At 40.6% G+C, this 19,464-nt stretch overlaps 1 protein-coding gene across 2 annotated transcripts in view; it reads left to right on the top strand.

Annotated features, from left to right (window-relative positions):
- The window catches only part of EDIL3 (EGF like repeats and discoidin domains 3), a 236,597-nt gene that overhangs the window by 183,808 nt on the left and 33,325 nt on the right, over window positions 1–19,464 (top strand). For both annotated transcript variants that reach the window (XM_054288407.1, XM_054288400.1), the window contains one exon: window positions 3,659–3,843. In XM_054288407.1, coding sequence (XP_054144382.1) covers window positions 3,659–3,843 — 185 coding nt within the window. The remainder of the gene's footprint in view (window positions 1–3,658; window positions 3,844–19,464) is intronic.

Below are 19,464 nucleotides of genomic sequence, written 5' to 3'. Positions count from 1 at the left end.
GAGCTTTTTCAAAGTGTTATGGTTTAGGCCTGGCAAAGCCAAGGCCCCCATAAATATACCTTTTACCTGATATCTGCTGTGAGATGTGGCCAGGAAATAAGCAAAGCAGGCTCCAACTTAAACATAAAGAGAAGTTTATTAACTAAACTACACACACAATTACTAAACTACACACACAATTACTAACCTACACACACACAGGGAAAAAAACAAGGAGAATGAAAACTACACAGAAACACTTCCTTATCCTCCTCCCACCAAATTCCCAAACACATTTACATTTCCCAAAAAATTATCCACACTCGGTCTGGCACCACCCTTTGGAAAAAAAAATCAAATCTTCAGCTCATAAGGGATAGACGGAGTCCTTCCTTGTGCCACGGACTTCTTGTCACAATCAGCAATCCGCCCGGTATCTTGCTATCTCGTGACATCTCCTTTCCATGCCGAGGTGCTCTCACCACCAGGCATGGGATGGGGCAGGGGCCTGCCTTCAGGGCCTTTTAAGAATGCCTCGTCTCGTTCCAAGCAGAGTACAGTCACAATCCTGGGACCTCTGTCCCCCCCCCATGTCTTCTATACCCCCTGGGGCCGAGGGGTCTCAAAACTAAACTTTCTTGACGCCGAGCCTCCGCTTCCCCCTGCAATACAGCCTCTGCCTCACCAGGAAACAGTCCATGGAAATACAACAAAAAAGAGTCCAGCAAAAACTGCCACTCCATCTTCCTCCATTCCTTCAACATCTCTCTTCTCCCTTTGCCAGACCCTCCTTACTGGCCTAATTTTCTTCCTTCATCTTCCACTCCTGTCCCTTTCCCAGGAAAGGCAATGTTCTGCGAAGCCTTCATTCCCCGAAGGGTTAAAGCTCTCCCAGGCGGCCGGACTGCCCGCTGCCCCCCCCTTTCTCCTCCCAGCCGTGCTGCCTGCCGGCACATGATATCAAGTTTCAAGATATACAGTTCGAGCACGGGCTGCATTCTCTGGGGGGGGGGAATAAACTGGTCGCTCAAGGGTCTGCCACCCTTCCTCCGAACCCGGGCCTACCGTAGATGGGCCACGTGGCTCTCCCCTCCCCCAGCCCAGCCAGCAACTGGGCCGGGGGAGAGACTTCTTCACGCCGGAAATCCCAAGAGGGCTCCGAAGGCCAAGAGCCCTGCTTTTAACCCCTTGGGTTCGTAGTCTCAAGAGGCGGATCCAAATGTCCCACTGGTCAAACTAAGTGCCCATCTTAAATTCCAATTACCCATTGGTAATCACAGCAAAACAAAATATCCCAGATGTCCCATTTCCGGTCAAACCACGACACAAAGGAAGAAGTAGATGAGGGTTATCGTATGGATGCAGACTGAAGAGTAAAATATTCTTCCCTCTGAAGAGTCAACAGAGGAATACCTTTGTGTTTATTCCTCCAATTTTAAGGTGCTAATCCCCACTCTTTCTCATTATTTCTTTTCTCCATCAAGCTAGACCAAATAGGACTTGCAAACTTATACCTGGTTATATTTAAACATACATTTATCACAGATGGAGGCATCCAAAGCATCTCAAACATTCCAGCCTGAGATGCTCCACTGGGTGTAGCCAAGTGTCTGCATCAGCTATCTCCGACTTCAACAGATTTCAAAAAAAGAAAAATGGGAATTGAATCCTCTCACAGGGACATTGAAAAGCAAATTTAAAGGCACAGTGAAGTGGAGATGTTTCAGGGAGACATAAGCATTGTTATAAACACACACCTGTGAGGGATGACACAAAGCCGTGTGCTGGTTTGATGACCCTGCAGGGTTATGTCTCTGTCATCCAAACAGCCACAGTCTCCTGTGGCAGGGGCTGGGAAGCTGCTGCTCTCTGTGGCATGGCACCAAGACATCCTGACACCTGTGTGCACCACGTTTGCCTCTTCAGATTCTCACTGTTCTTCTCACTTTCTCCCGCTGCCTTTAACAACTGTCTGCCCACCCCCTTTGGGGCCACGGAGAAGGCAGGCGAGTGTAAAATCCCATTAATTCATGCACGCATGCACAGGCACACAGGCACGCACAGCTGTTGCTTCATAAATCAATAATAATACCCAGAAAAGATAGAACTGGTTTTTGATGGATTGGGCCAGCACTGAGTCACAGCTTTGACAGCCCATGGTTTTGTGACAGGAGCCTCCTTAGCATTCCTTGGATGAAACATTCTTGCTGACAGTCCTTGTGATCCTGGAGTGATACTTCAGAATTTAATAATAAGCAAAGTCCCTCTCCAAAGCAACAGATTAGTCTCTCTTATTACTATTACCAATTGCTTCCTCCCACTCCCAGGAAAATTGTTTTGTTGTGTTTTTGAATGAGTCCATTCCACAGACAAAGCTGTGCCATTTCTATTTGTGCACTGAGAATCAGTTATGTAAGATTGGGGATTTTTTTTTTCAAAAGTTAACTCTATTTTCTTTTGGCTTTCCATTTGTTTGGGTTTTGTTTTTTGGGGTTTTTTTGGGTTTTTTTTTTTGTTTTTTTAATTTAACATGAAGTATGTCAATATTCAAATTTTAAATACAGGAGATGCTGCATTAAAGATCATGTTGTTAAAAATATAACTGCCCATATGCAGGTTTTTGACTGCTGAGTCAGGAAGGAAATGAGAAAACAGCTTATTTTTTTTGTTGCCATCTCCATCTTTTCCATCTTTCACTTTACCCCAATTATCAAGTGTCACTCCACCCCGGCAGCCATACATCCACCTTTCCTGTCTTCTTAGCAGCCTTCTCTCTCTCAAAAAGCCTTTCTTTTTCTGATTTGTTTGTTAAATCTTAGAACCATGCAGTTCATCTGCCTTCTCTGGTTTCCAATCCTGTTGTTTCAGTGCTGCCTCATCTTGTTTCCTCCCTCTTCTGCATCCAAATGTGCCTTCCACATTCCCAGCACACAGAAGCAAGGCAGAGGAGCACAGAGCCGCTTATCAATTTTTATTTTTATCTTTTTTTTTCACGCAGAACAGAGAAGGGAGAAGCCCGAAATCTATCTTTTCTACGGCAAAATAACTCAGTGGTGTGGGATGTCCACAAACAAATAAGCCATTAACTATCGATTTCTCCTAAGTGATATCCTCCTACTATCCTCCCTCCACAATTGTTTTTCTGTGGGCTCTCCCTCCTTCCATGGGATTTTGGGCTTTCTGGATTTTTACCTAGATGTCAAATAATTCAGAAGTGTAAAAGAGCTCAGTGCTTTTTAACATTTTACTGCAGCAGTGGTTTTTAAGAAAAAAATAATGTTTGTTCAGTAAGCAAACACATGGTGGATGTGAGGTGGCATAAAAGCATAAGGAAAATCAAACAGAAGAGGGGAAACAATATTTTCCTGTGGGAGAAGAAAATAAAAATAAGATAAGCACAGACAAAAGTCATCTTTTCATTTTGTTTCGCTTCATAAATTTATGCCAGGATAAAATATGTTGAATTCTCTATCTTGATTTTGATTCACCCAAGCAATTGTTGAAACAAAGTGCCTGGAATTGACTATTTTTCATTTATTTGTTTTCGAGTGTCTTCAACAATAGCCTTGATTACATCTTTTTCCTCAAGTATTGCAGGTTTCCTCCGCCATAACAAAAAAACCTAAACCCCTGACAGAGATAAGCAGGTAGCGCCACTGATCTTGCCCTGCTGTTCCAGGTTGCTCTGAGCCCCTGGGGATGAAATCAGGACACATCCAGGATTTCCAGATCACCGCCTCCAGCGTTTTCCGTACCCTCAACATGGACATGTTCGCCTGGGAGCCCAGGAAAGCCCGGCTGGACAAGCAAGGCAAAGTCAATGCCTGGACCTCTGGCCACAATGACCAGTCACAGTGGCTGCAGGTAAATTTTCACGTGGATTTCCCCACTTGTTTGTCTTCTTTGTGTTTCAGGCATGGGGACAGTTCTCTGGTTCAGTTTTATGTTCAAATTCTTCTTTTTCTGGCCGTAACCCTCCCAACTCTGCCACGAGCTCTGAAAGCCCAACATATCTTCATGTTTTTGTTGTCACAGCTGCAGGAAAATATACTAGGGGATGCTTCTGCAAGCCCCAGTTTTCCTTTGTTAATGAACAAAAATGGTGGTTGCAGATCTGATTCACTGAATTCCCCTCATTTGTTGAGAGAGATGAGTTTATTTTCCTCCCCTCTGCCTTTCCAAGGCTCCCTGGAAAAGCATATTTACTTTCAGCTCTGTGCACCTTAGCGAATCCCGTGCATAGAAATTATCTTTGTCTAATTGAGGCTGCCCAAAATTACCTTCTGGAGCCAGCAAGACTGATTCAGCCCCTGAATCCATTATCAACCTGTGCACAGGGGTTGTTTTCAGCCCAGGAGTGATTCATACAACTCACTAATGTGAGGGATTTCAATAAATCACCAGTGTGGGAGCTTGTTTGACCAGCCACTGGCACATTTACATTTTTTGAACTGTTGAAAATAGCAGTGTTTTCAGTCAGCTGCCACTTTGCAGTGCAGCTCTCAGTGGGAAGCCTCAATAGCACCAGACATGGCTACTAACCCCCTGCAATCTCTCCACATATAAATTATGACATATTAGCCTTTTTTGCCTACAGCTGCTAAGCAAGTTAGGAATATGATTACTGGGTTTTTTTCTCCCAAGTTTATACACTTTCCATAAAAGGAAGGAGAAATTGCCCTATCTATTTAACTTTGGAATAGCTGAAGATCCTAAAATCTGCTGAAATTCTTTTAGAGCTGCATGTTGGAAGAGCAGTTAGTAACTTCTGGAGAGGATGAACATTTTACTGCTGTGCTTTATGGTGGAGAAGCAGATGAAAATGTTTTTCCACAGGAAAGAGAGGTGGTTGAATCATATTTTAGCCCATCAGTCAAACCAAGGGTGTACAGAGGCTCCACAGAAATTTCCTGTTGTGTGTTCTTGCTCCTGTGGTTGACAGTGTATTTTTAATTAACTACAGATGGCCCTACAAAGGGCTGCATAGCTAATCCTTACATTTTCAAACTTTTCAGGCTGTTGTAGTATTTCCATATTTGAATTTACCTGAACCTGCAAATTTAATCTTATCACTTGCACTATCTCTTCAAGTCTTTGAACTATAAGGAATAATTTCTATTGTCCAGTCAAAAAGAAAGTTGTGAAGAAACGTTCATCTTTTAGTTGGCTTTTCATATGGCTGTGTATTGAGTTCAACAATTCCACGGGAATATTAACAATCTACCTTTTCCTGAAAATCATTATGCATAATGATATTTCCTCAAAAAAGGAACCTAACATTTCATGTTTGAAAAAAAAAAAAGTTAAAAAAAAGAAAAGAAAAAAGTCCAGCAAAACGAAACCCCGAAAGGCATTAAATCCACTTGTTTCTTCAGTGCTTAAGGTGGTCATTACCTTCTGCTACAGTCTGGTTATTCTGAATTCAGGCCATGACTTGAGACAGTCTCATATGCTTCCAGTGTAGGTAATGATTCTGCAACAGAGACATGTCTATCATTTGAATTCATCTGTTCATTCTTGTTCTCCCTGCTGGTAGCTCTCTGTGGGTATTTTTGGTGGTTTTTCTTTTCCTTAAAACGCAGAGTATTATATTGAAGCCTTACAACACGTTGACTGAAAGGTTTATCATCCTGCTGCTGCTTCCACAGAGTTTAGTCAAAACACATTTGTAAGGAAAAGAGCGTGAAAGAAATTGTGCCTGCATGCCCTACTCCCTCAGCCATTCCACAAAGAACTAAGCCCAAAAAAGATGATTCCATGGTACCCTGAAATGGGCTTAAAGCCAGACATTTAGCCCAGACTTCTGGATTTTGCTGAAGTAGCTGGCTTACCAATATCATATTTACCATGTCAACTTTCCATGCCTTTTGAATGTTCTCCACGGGCCTTTCTTGCTTTATGTTTTGCACCTTTTTTTGCATGTTTTGCACTTTTATACTTTATATTTTGCACTTTTTGCTTTATATTTTGCACTGATTTCCACGAGAAAGCCTGAAAAACTGGGGGCAAAGCCTGCTGTTTGCCTTTTAGGATCATTGTTGGGGTGTGTGGATGGCTTGAACAGATCTGATCTGACTAAATGTCATTGTTGGGGTATCTTTGCCTAAACACCATGGCTACCAACAGTTTAAAAGCTGGTGTGCTGACATCCATCTCAGAGCACCTGCTGTGATAATGTTTGCTGAGAGGTGATGTTTGAATCATGCATCAAATGCTACTTGCACTTTTGGATGAACTCTGGAGATAAATTCTCCTCTCTCAGGAGCTGGAACTGTTTTACTCAGTTTTCTCTCAGAAAAGATAACTCTGAATCTCCTATGTATTCTAAAATGCAGCCATCAACAATTAAGCTCTTCGGTTTCAAGTGTTTTGGATTGCTGCATCCATAATTTAGGAATATGAAGTATTTTGTGTCTCCAGGCACAGAATGTGCATTTTTGGGGACAAAATACTCACCTTAATCATGCTGCAGTTGTTGAAAATCTGCTGTGACTTAGACTCTACAAGCTACAGATTGCACAAATAACATTTATTTACACAAAACACCACCATTAGCAATGAAAAAAATGCATTTTCTTGACATGATGGGAAAGTTAAATAGATTACATGACTAAAATTGTACTTTTCTAGCTGTGTCATAAACTTGGGGCTGAATTCCCCACGTTTCCTCAAAGATACTCTTGTCATTCCCTTGAAGAGGATGCTGCAAGTTTTTGGAGTACTCAGGCTCCTTCTGGACACAATCCAGGATTACTCTTCCATTTGGTGACCCCACTTACCATTTCTTCACTTATTTGGCTTTAAAAGATATAATGGAGAATTCCCTGCCTGATGCCCAAAATGAAGCGCTGAGGCTGTAAAGATTATTTTAAAAAGTGCAACTGATGTTTCAGATGCTTAGAGAATGCTCTTGTAAATAGATTTTTGCCGCTCCATATCTCATTTTCCTAGCTGAGGGGCATAACTCAAAATAATTAACATTTTTCTCAAAACCCATGCCCGCTCTACTTCTAATTTCCTGCTGTTATAAATTGTGAAATCAGGGCAGCAGCTTAAACTCCCTTTTCTTTATTTACTGTTAGCTAAATTCTGGTGTGTCACTTCATTTGGTGTCTCCAAACACCTGGAGCTTTCTCCTCCCACTCAACCATCCCTTCTGAATAAATTGTTTTGTGTCTTGTCCTAGTCCTGACTTTGCAGCCATACCAGGGTATTGTCAGTATTTTATCTTAAAACTGATGACGTGTTGAGTTTTTTTGGAGGCAACAGCAATGTCAAATGGCAATATTTCTCCTGCTGATTGTGGAACCAGCTAAGCACTATTAGAGAAAAAGCAGTTGGTGATAAACAGATTGTTGGAAGATTGGCAGAGCAACTGTTATACCTACATGCTTTAAAAATGTGGTGATTGCCAGTGGTATAATGGATGTGGGTTGGGTATTTTCCTGCCAAGCTAATCTCCAGTATTAGACAATATTACTGGGATTCTTTATCAATGCCATTAGATTGTCTCAGAGCTGCAATCAAATTATTCTTTCAGTTTAATGCATAGCCATCTTTTCCACACCAAAATGCCTCTTGTTTGAAAACAAAGGCAAAACTGCATTCCAAATAATTATCCTCTTTTCGTTATACATATACAAAATGCATCTCCATCATGCCATCATGATATTCATCAGTTACATTCATTTATATTTATATTCATTTTCTTGCATTTATTTCCAGTGTTTAAGCTTCCAAGTGATCAAATCAAAGAGTTGTTTTTTTAAATGCTAAGCCAAAATCAGTTTCTACTCTTTTTTTATAGACTAGTTTCCAGAAGTGGAAATGTGTCTACTCTGCCAGCCACAGAGAAAGATGGACAATTAGCTTAAATTATAAGAAAAATATTTGAACCAGGAAAGTTACATGAGGTGACTCTTTCCTTTTTTTTTAATATAGGAAGAGAACATTATTTTCCATCAAGTATTGGTTAGGTGAATTTGTTTCAATGCTGGCATTCGTCTGAAGAACAAGGAATGTTTTTTACTCTCTCACGTGGTATTTTCTTCTTGTCTTGTCTGTTATTCCACCTGACTCTTCTCCCCGTTTTTTTGATGTAACAATCTGTTCATTTGCAATGAATTCTGAAAAATCTTTCTAGATAAAAAAATCACTATACCATAGCAATTCAACAACTCATCTGGAGATCTGTGCAACAACTCACAAGGAGAAAACTGTGTGGATTGTTTAATTTTCTTTTGACAATTAGTGTCATTAGCAAAGCATTTATTAATTCCAGTTCTGGTTAAAGTAGCCAAATAAGAGATGTATATGTGGCCTATAGTTTAATTATTTTAACACCCACACTGAAAAACAAAACAACAAAACCAAAAAAAAAGAGAAAAAATAAACCAACCCCAGAAAATGCTTAACAACATCTAAATGCAATAAGGGCTTGGAAGATGCAAAATTGGAATAGGATGAAATGTTCATTTAAGACCAGTCTGTTAATTAACATAATGAGGAAAGTGTGTGACTTCTGGAAGAGTTGGATTGCTAAGCCATGTATTATGAGTGGGCTTGGGGAGACAGGGAGTTCTGTGGGAGCTGTGAACTGAAATAAATCACATTATAAACAGAAGACACCTGTATTTTTCTGCAGCTTTATTAAAAACCAGTAGGCCACAAAAGGAATCAATGCTCTGTACTGAAACAGCAACAAAATTGGTCTCTGCTTCTCCAGATGCAAAGCTGGTGCTGGTTTTTTATTAGAATTTCTCACAATCCTAAAGTTCTTAGATTTCAGATAACTAAATGAAAATTGTGAGGAGATCAGCTTTTTTTTTTTTTTTGTGCTTTCTACTGGGATAAAAAAATTATATTTACAGTCAGTATTGACCATTTATCTTTTCAATGCAAAAACATCTCTTTTCTGGAAACTGTCACTTCTACTTGAAGAACTTCATTTGGACACTGGGTTTTGGCACCTCTTTGCTTTTGTTCTTACCTTGATGAGTGGCTTCACCGTGTCACACTGTTCACACAGCCTGGTAGCTCACAGGATGCATCTCAAGGCAGGTTGGGAATAAATTATTAACACAGATCTTTGCCACTCTTTGCCAGAGACTTGCTACAGATAAATTTTCCTGCAGAAAACAGCCAGTGGTAGGATAAGTTAATAATGGACAAAGAGCTCTGAACATTTTAGTCAAAGGCAAAAGGAGATGAAGACTGATGCCCACTTCTAATTTTCACACTGCTCAATGTACTGACTTTGCCTTGCCTAAGCTAGAATGTTAGGTCACTTTATTCACTTCAATTGCCTATAAACCATAGGCTTAGTTTGGCTTAATTTTCGCTACTAATGATCACTATTTGCTTTTAGGACAGTGTGCAACTCAAGATGACAAGATGAACAAAAAGCTTTTCTCTTTTCTATTTTTTTTTAATCTTTTTATGTTGCCAATCTGTTTTTAACACTCGTTACAAACACGTACCTTTCAGAAATTGTATTAGGAGCTATGCCTTGATTTCCTACTCAGAGTTGTCTTCCAGCAGTATTTGATGGCCATTCCAGGGTCGCACTCTAACTCAGTTTTTTGCCTAAATCATTTCAAATTAATTGCATTATTCACATTAATAATGTTACTAAATTGCGCATTTCAGCATTGCCCTTCCTAAATTGCTTTTGACTTTGCAAAGCTTTCCTGTGGAATTCATTTTATGGAAATGTTTATAGTAGTAATTGAATTTAAGCCTAGAAATTAAATAAGGCAGCATAAAATCTTAGTTTATTTTGCCTTTTAAATGCTTTATTTAGGCTGTATTCTGTCATTTAGGTAGCAAAGTCTGAAGCATCTGTAGAATCATTGATTTTACTCTGGCAAAATACAGAGGGATTATTAGAAGGACAGACAGATATAGGAGCTCTCTGTTGCAAGTTGTCCAGAAAATAGGCACCAGACAGACACACGATGATTATATTCTGTGACAAAAATTTGTGTGATGTCACCTTCATAGAATCATAGAAGGTTGGAAGAGACTTTTAAGATCAACCAGACCAACCATCAATCCAGTACCACCACTGTAACCCCTAAACCATTAAACCATGAACAGGAGCAAAGACCCTGTCTGAGCTGTAAATTAGCTGTGGATGAGTTTATAGTAGAAAAATGTTGTGTTTCACAGAGTCTTGCTCTGTTCCCTGAATTATATTCCCAGCTCTCTCTGTTAAGCCTTCAGTAAAAATTAAGGGGTTAAATCAGTGCTCCAGAGCCTGCCTTTGACACGTAACAAATTCATCATCACTAACAAAAAATATTTAGGAAGTTTCCCTAAGCAGTGGAATCCTGCAAGAGAGTACTGTCAGCTCCCTCACTGACTCGCAGCTTTTCTGTGAGTATCACTCCCCTGCAGATGAAAGTTAAATTGAGTAATGACCCATTTCCTATTACAATAACAGGTTTTGATCTTGCCTCAGAAAATCTGGGAGTGTAAGCAAAAACTGCCTGGTTGCTGTGAATTTTGATGTACACGGGATCTGAGGCTGAGGCAGTTTTTTGTTGCTGTGCGTTTGCAGCGGGGATGTTGGTGTTAGTTGAATAGCAGCACCTTCTGAAAACACAGTGCATGAAATTTTAATGGAAAGATGTTAGTTTTTCATTGTTTTAAATTCCTGCCTGTTTTACCAAGCTATCATTTCCACTGTCTTGAAATAACATTCTGTCTCAATTTGTGAAGCAGAGGCATATTTCCCTTCCACTCCCTTAAAAAATAAAATAGCTAAACAATTGTTTAGGTAAGAATACAGGAAAAAAGGGTCCAAATGTGTGTGGTGCTTCAAAATAGCATCCACTTTTTCCTAATAAAATTGTTTGTTGTTTTTGTAGCTACCCTTGAATTGGTTTTTGACTCAAAAATTGGTTTTTGACTCAAGCAGAGTTGGTCACAGTTGTTTCATCTGAAAATGATAGAGAGAAGCAAAATGACCTTGTCAAGGTCAACTATCTTTAAGAAGCAAAAAATACCTGATGTAAACACAGATGAGGCAAAAAGCCAGAGCCAGATGTGGGTGAAAGAATGGAATGGAACTCCATCTCGTTGTGTTTTCCAAGAACTTGATGCTTTATTAACTGGGATATGATATTTTTATTAGCCTTGCATATCTTTTCCCAAATACTATTTTTTGAATAAGCAAGATACTTAATATTTCCTTCATGTATCTGTCAGCATCTCATGAGTAAAATATAAAAAGGTCAAGGAAATCTATTCTTCTCTGAATAAGACTCAATTTTACATTCCTTTTATGCCACTTTGAAAACACAGTGCATGAAGCTTTATTGTGAGATTCTGGTTGACTTCAGAACATTTTTGTTCAAAATCTGCTATTCATTTTTGTATTCCATCTCCTGCATAAAAAGCACAGAAACAGACTGATTCCTGTCTTGTCAAATGAGGAACAGAGATTGTATCTTTTTAGCTAAGTAAATAATGAAATTTATTTACTTAGCTAAAAAGAGGAGTGGTGGAAAAGGAACTTCAAATTAATCTAAATTTGAAGGCAGCAGAACATTTTGTATCTTTCTTCAGAGGAGGGGGAAATGTGCTTAAAACCAGGCTGACATTTACCTAGCAGTAAGCAGAAAATGAAATTGTCATATCTCAGCATATTAAAGCATCACATAAAGTAGATATGAGCATTTCCCAGTTGGTCTCTGAATCTTCACCTATTCATTGGTTTCATAATGTATTTTTTTCCCTAATAACACCCTACTCAGAGTTAAGTGTTGATCCAAGCAGAATATTTGGCTTCTTGTTTTGTTTCGTTTTTGATTTCCATGTTAAGCCAGGTGTGTCTCTAGAGCAATGCGCTGTGCAAGACCCTCTTTGCACTCTACTTAATAACATTCATCCTGCTCACTCCTCAAGTAAAGCAAGAGCAGTTTCCCTGTCAGAAAACATGACAGAAAAGAGAAAATCTCAGCAGAGAAGATTTTAAAAGGGAAATCACTGTAGACACTGAAGTACTGCAACTAAACATTTCCCCAATTATCTGGGTCTTGTTCAAGAGCACCTTGAGACTTGTAATATAAAGTATCACAACAGACTTTCATCAGAATTTCCTCACTGGTTTATTTTTTTTGGCTTGTGTTTCTATACATCTTCTCACTCTACAGGTGTAAAATTATAAATAGAGACTTTTTATTTTTCAGAACAGAGCTGTGTTTTTTAGTGTTATAATTCACTTATGACATTAGGACAGAGCTGAGAAGATACCTGAGTTGACAGTGCTCATACTTACATTTGACAGTTTTCTCTAAAATAAGCCAGAAAAAAAGGTTATTTTAAAGCAATACAAGCTTTGAAAGTTAGTCCTTGGGATTACAAGAACTTCCTGCTTAATTATGTACTATACATAACCAAGCCTTAATTGCTTTTGTTGCTGGAGTGATCTCCTTAGAAGCTTCATGTTTAATTAACTACAAGATATATTAATCCTATTTCAAGCCATCCTTTCTTTGTTGTATAATTAAGCAGAAAAGTATTTTCACAATTAGAAATTAATTCTATATATAGCTGGTGAAAATAAAGCACCTCTGTAAAGAACACACAGGTCTGTTTTTTCCAATGACAGAAGTAAAAATATTTAGACCCACCTTAATGGGTTATATTTCTTAAGAGGTAATGAGAGTGACAACACACCAATAAAATTTTCAGCTAAGAATTATTAAGAAAACTATCAGGATATCACCTAAAGACCTCACTGCAGATGGCTAATGACCTCCCTTTGGCAGCATCAGAAACTCAAAGGCTTAATATGTTATTTATAAATATTGGAACAGACCCTCCCTGCACATTTCTTTATCTGAATTTATTTGTCTTGACTTTGAGGTGTTCTTCGGTTTGTCATATTTATACTTTGGCTGTGCTACTTCACTGCTGCTATAACACAAGATAAAAAAAAACATTGTGAGTACAGTTTTGTGCTTTGCAACAGAATCCTGAGCATCCTCATCTTTTAGAAACCTCAATAGCACATTGGAGGAGAAGTTAAGATTCGTCCTTTTTTTTTATGAGAGAGAGGTAGCAGACAGCTTTGGCTGATGTTGTTTAACAGAACAAAAGAAAAAAAGGGAGATTTTTAGGGGTTGTTTACTTGACTCACTACCTGCCTTACATGATGATGCTGAGACTCCAAACCTCACTGATCAGCTGAGTTTGTGTAGGTGCCTCCATGAGCACCCAAGGGGAGGCCTGGATCCTCCATGGGCAGGGCTGAGCAGAGGGAGCAGCCCTGGAGGAGACCTGGGGGTGCTGTGGGGCAGGGCTGGGACCCCAAAGCCTGGGCTGGGACCCCAAAGCCCTATGCAAGGCCTAGAGCCCAGAGCCCAGAGCCCAGAGCCGCGAGCCCAGAGCCCAGAGCCCAGGGCCCCGTGCCCGGCCCAGCCCAGCGGGGGCAGCAGGGCAGGGGCCATTCTGCCCCTCTGCCCCTCAGGCAGAGCCCACCTGCAGAGCTGCCCCAGCCCCGGCCCGGCCCAGCAAGGAGCTGCAGCTGCTGCAGCCGGGCCAGAGGAGGCTCCGGCACGGGCACAGGGATGGAGCGGCTCTGCCGGCACCAAAGGCTGCCGCGGCCGCCGCCGCTCACCTGGGCACCAGAAGCTTTGGCCTGAGCTCGGGGCGGCCTCGCGGGGCCCGGAGGGGCCGCGGCAAAGACGGACACGGACGATTGCCGAGGGCCGCGGGGACGGCGGCCGGGGAACGGCTCCCGGTGCCAGAGGGCAGGGCTGGCCGGGATCTTGGCAATGAGGAATTGTTCCCTGGCAGGGCGGGCAGGCCCTGGCACAGGGTGCCCGGAGCAGCTGGGGCTGCCCCTGCATCCCTGGCACTGCCCGAGGCCAGGCTGGACACTGGGACAGTGGGAGGTGTCCCTGCCGTGGCAGAGGTCAAATGAGCTAAGCTTTAAGGCCCCTTCCAACCTAAACTATTCCATGCTTCAGTGAAGACAGCCTCATTGTTTTGAGCACCTCTCACTGAGGTTCCTCATCATCCGCAAGAGGCCCTGTGGAAACTCCACCATATTCTCCTGTGTGTGAGTTGCACCTTGACACTTGCACAGTAAGGGGGGCGAGCCTCAGCCCCAGGTGAGGAGTGCGGTATTTGCTGGGTCCCCAGGATGAAGGAAGAATTGAGAATCTGACTCCATGTTCTTAGAAGGCTAATTTATTATTTTATGTTATTATATTAAAGAATGCTATACTAAAACTATAGTGAAGAAAGAGAAAGACTACAGACAGAAGGCTACAAGGAATGATAATGAAAACTCGTGATCCTTCCAGAGTCCCAACACAGCTGTTGGTGATTGGTCATTAAGTCAAAACAATTCACATGAAACCAATCAAACAACCACCTGTTGGATAAACAATCTCCAAACCACATTCCAAAGCAGCAAAACAGGGAGAATCAATCAGATAATTATTGTTTTCATTTTTCTCTGAGGCTTCTCAGCTTTCCAGGAGAAGAAATCCTGGTGAAGGGATTTTTCAGAAAATATGACAGTGACAGAGGAACCTCAGCAGGAGTTCAGAGCTGGGTCATACATCAGGGGAACCTGAGCCAGGTCCAGAGGAGCTGGTGGGAGCCAGAGTGGTGTGGTGACAGAAAAACAAAAATAACACATTCATCCTGCTCCTTAGACAAGCCTGGCTGTGCCTTCCATGCAGGCCTGCCTCCACTGGGATGACCACTTGACTCAAAAAACCCTCAGAGCTGCCTTAAAACACCTTCTTCCTTACTTACTAGTGCTGAACCATTTTATTTTTCACAGCATCTGCCACCAAACCTTTTATTCTTTTTACTTCCCCCCTAATACACACACACACACACACACACACACACACACACACACACAAACACACACACACACATATATAAATTGCAGGACCTCTGTAGGATTTGCTCTTCTTTCCACAACACATCAGGAGGTCTTTTTTTTTATTTGAGAGGAGCTTAAAAGTCTTGTTTTCCAAGGTTCACAGCAATAATTCATAGTCCTAGAAAGTCCTTTGATATTAAAAATTAAATCTCTGTTTTATGAGAATTTAGAAGCTATTTGGGGGCTATTATTAGAGAGTCTTAACATTATTCCCATTATTTTCTTTATTCCCCATCCTACTGTATGTCATTTTGTGTTGCTAAGGGAATATGACCTGTAAATAGGAGCAACATGATTTTTTATTTTTAATAATTCTCAATTAATTTTCCGTTTAAAATGTACATCATAAACACAATACAAATGAATGAAGAGTCTTTTGAGAATTTTTTGTGGGATCTCAGCCTCTCAGGGCTGAGGGGCAGAGTGACCGAGACCACCCCTGGGGGGCTCGGGAGTCCTGGAATGTTGCCAGAAATGTCTGGTGGCTGGACTTTGATCCCACAGGGGAGATGACATCAGTATGAGGATAGGAGGATTTCACTGGGGTGAATGGTGAAGGGATAAGTTAATTGGAGTGCAAGATACAGGGTTTAAGATTTCTGTACAGGGGGGTCTAAAGAAGTAAGATGGAGGAATTGGGGCGTGCCCTTCTCCTTCTTCTTCTTCCTCTAGGCCTCCATCTTCTGTGGTGATGTTGGCACTTTGGGATTGGTCCTTACCAAAAGTGCACTGGTTAATAAGGGTAGAGGGTATTGGAGAAAAATGATAAATATTGTATACGTAACTCCGAGTATAAAGATAAGTGACCGCCCCGGGGGCTCTCAGTGTGTGCCCATGGCTGACTGCTGAGCAGAACTCTGTCAGGCCAAGAGAAAATCTTTTAGATAAGCAATTAATAAACACCGAGACCGAGAAAAGATCTGAAGTCCCTTCTCGTCCTTTGGAGCGCGGGCTGCCCAAGGCCACCTCGGGCCTTTCCAGACCATCTAAACAGCCGAAAATCCGACAATTTTTTATGTCTGAGTTACTTTCTATCTCTGCAGATGCACCTTTTTTTTCCATTACAGTTTTTTCAATTTTCTGATTGCATTGCAGTCCACTGGAAAAGTGTCATAAAAAGTTATCTGGTTTTAGTTCTAATGAAACAATAATGACACCTTCTATTAGAGCAAGAGAGGACAGGTCATGAAAGACCATGGCACTGTAATTTCCTGACCCTCTGAAAAGTTAAATTTCAAGTGGAATAATGGCATTCTGGGGTAAATGGAGCAATTGTAAATAAGTGCTGTCATGTTCAGTAGCATCTATTTCTGTGATTTAAAAAAAAACGAAAAAAAGGATCTGTCATCTATTATGGTATCTCACTCAGAAGGTGGAAATTGTGGCTAATGAATTTGCATTGCAGTCCTCCCACACTGCACAAGCCTTCCTGTTTCATTTTGGCTGAAATGAGAACTGAACCCTGGGAATTAGGGTTTATTTCTTGCATATAAAAGATATAAGCAACTTAAACTTTTATGCAGAAGAAAATAAATGAAAACATTAAAATTAATTATTCAAATTTAATCTGCTGCTCAGTTTTCCAGAGACCTGTAAATTTCATTTTAGGGTGGCACTTTATGCCATTTAGGCAATGTGGTCTTTAAAACTGAAATAGGGACTCTGTGAGGAGCTTTCTGGACAATTTGATCATCTGTCACTTTGTGTTGTGTCGTTGCATTATTTCACAGACTAAAGGGAAGACCATAAAAAGAAACTCAATGCCGTGGCTCTAAAAAGGCATTGCTGTTAAAACACAGATCTCCTCACTGAACTGCGCTTGGTTTTAATTGTTGTGTAGCAGGAATTAAAATGAAAAGGCATCAGTTAGTTCATCACAGCAACTTTAGGACCACATTGCTGTAGGAGCTATTTAGGAGGATTTTTACAGCTCAAGAACTGCCATTAATTGGCACATTATACAGAATGCTGGGGATGGAGGGCTTTCTTTTTTGGGTTTTTTTTTCCTTGTTGGTTTTTTGGAGGGGAGGGGGGTTTTTGGTTTTGGTGGGGTTTTTTGGGTTTGTTTGTTTGTTTGTTTTACAGAAAGGTCAATATCCAGGAGAAACAATGCCCACTTGAACCAGAGGAAAAAACTAGCTAGGTAGTGAATGTTCAGATACGTTTTTTTCCTCCAATTTGAGTCAAATTTTCTAAGTTCTCTGTAGATACTTCTAAGTTCTCTGTGGATGCTTCTAACTTCTCGGTAGATATGGATAAAAAAAATTAAAGAAAAGCCCAGAAAAAGTGGGTTTGGTATGCAGTATGAAGCGTTTGTCACAATACAAGAATTAAATGGTGTCACAGGAGAGTCGCAGGTGGCAGGTTTATATAAATTAAAGAAATATATTCACACTAAGAGCTCACTCTGGTAGTGACGGTCCATGCCATCAGCCACCTATAGACTCTGTAAATTTACAAATTTTATGCTTTCTGCACCTACTTTTCTTCCCTGTACTCCCATCAGGGAATAATAAGAAACTGCCTGCTGTGGATAAAGGATGTGCAACAGGAACCAGAGGGTTTCAACAGTCAGATTTTAGGGTTGGTTTTACACAGAGCAGGAGAGACCAGAGAAACTATGATAAGTGATTTTGTGGCTGTGAGAAGAAGGTTTGTGTCCTAGGAGAGGCAGGACATGATGTGATCCAGTAATTAAAGGAACAAACACATTGGAAATTAATAAATGGAGAGAACACATGACGCTCAAGGAATTTCCTTACCTGAAAATGAATGAAAAATGCCTAAAATGCCTCTGTGTGTGCATGTATATATTTTTGCCTTTTGGATGTGGGGGACTTTTTTTGTTTGGTTTTGGGGATTTGTCTGGGTTTTGGGTGATTTTTGGTTTTGTTCTTGTTTTTGTTTTAGATTTCTGTGCACATGTGTAGCCTGGCAATCAAAATAGTTTTCCCCACTGAACTTGCATAACTCCATTTACTCAGGGATAAAGTCAAAAAGACTGATTTATGGATGCTACTCTAGCTTTATAGAGCTTTCAGGTTAATTTCTGCAGGATCATGTCCTGAAACTGTTGCTCTGGTTTACCATGGGATGTTTCCTGTAAAAAGATAACTTTCATATGATTCTTTACTATGCACAGGTGTGTCTGCATTTTTTCCTAAACCCCTTTAGGCAAATATAAGCAAGTCACTGGCACTCCACCTCTTGAGTCTCACTTAAAGGGAGGCAAAAAAAAAAAGAAAAAAAAATTACCACTCTCTGGGAGACAAAAAATAAACACACTGTTGTCTCCATTGAATCTGCTGGGCTGACATAGTTGCTTCTTGTTAGGGGCCTACCTTTCACCAAAATAAAGGGTCTACCCAAATTTGTCATGCAGTATTTTTAGTTGAAGTAATTTTAATATAAATATCCAGCAGGTTTGGGTTTTTTTTCCAATATTATTGGGCTAATAATCTGAAATATATCCCTCCACATCAATTTCAATTCTACAAATGTCATCATGCCAGCATCCCCTGAAGTTAACATAATTCCTTTTCCAGTCAGCCTTCAGGAAAATGAGAAAATCCTGGGGGCTGGCAGTGAGGGCAGCCTGATTGTGTGGACAGATAACACGGAGCACTTGGGACTTGCTTTTAGCAGCTCTGCTGGTTTCATCCATATCACTGAGCTGAAAAGTTCCCTCAGGCACTGGCAGGTGGACAAGGAGGGTGATAAGTACCTGGTGTCTGCCAAGGAGCTTCCTTATATCTCATAAATCCTCTGTGTGCATGTATTCCTCTTTTGATTTCTGCATTTTTCATCTCGAGCACTCTGCAGTATTTCCCATTTTATGGCAGACATACCTTCACCGTGGAATGAATCACCTACATGGCAATTAAGCAGGTAGCCAGGAGAACGACAAATTTTATGTTATTACCTAATAATAATTGCTTCATTATCAGTATTTCTAACCCCTTAAATTACCATTATGTGTGTTGGTGTCAAGTGATCCTCACAATATTCTTTCTGCTATACAGTAAAATTGCACAAAGAAGCATACACTCCATGGAAGAATTGAAAATTACTGTGTAGATAAACAGAAACTAGTTTTTCACAGAAGAATTTTGGAGAGTTACTAATAATCAATTAGATTTTAAAAGTACTGACAGCTGCTTTGATTTATAAAAATGGCAATATTTTCCAGCTTGGTTTAAATACACAATTGGAGAACAGACAAAATGCTGGTAGCAAAATATGTACAAAAAGCTTAATTTACTGTAGCATCCAAACATGGTTTTGGCACATTGATGAGTAAGTAACCAAGGCATAGACCATAATTGCCTCTGTCCACTACAGATGTTAGCAGGGTGAAAAAATAGAGATTTAAAATGTGAGTGCAACAAGAGCCTCAATTTTTGCTCCAAGAATTCTCAGGAGTCTCTTGCTGGTAACAGGGGGTGAAAGATTTTGCACCCTGGTCGAGGTGAAAGCGCTTTGTGTTGGCTTCCAGCAAGTAACAAAAATGAATGATTTAGTCTAAAAAGTGGTGAGGGAACCCTGGATGCTTGGCACTGCATCATAGCAAT

This window comes from Melozone crissalis, unplaced genomic scaffold (assembly GCF_028551555.1).
Source record: "Melozone crissalis strain CALT ecotype California unplaced genomic scaffold, PUWL_Pcris_2 ptg000005l_1, whole genome shotgun sequence".
NCBI classification, from domain to species: domain Eukaryota; kingdom Metazoa; phylum Chordata; class Aves; order Passeriformes; family Passerellidae; genus Melozone; species Melozone crissalis.
This window is presented reverse-complemented; position numbering and strand designations above follow the sequence as displayed.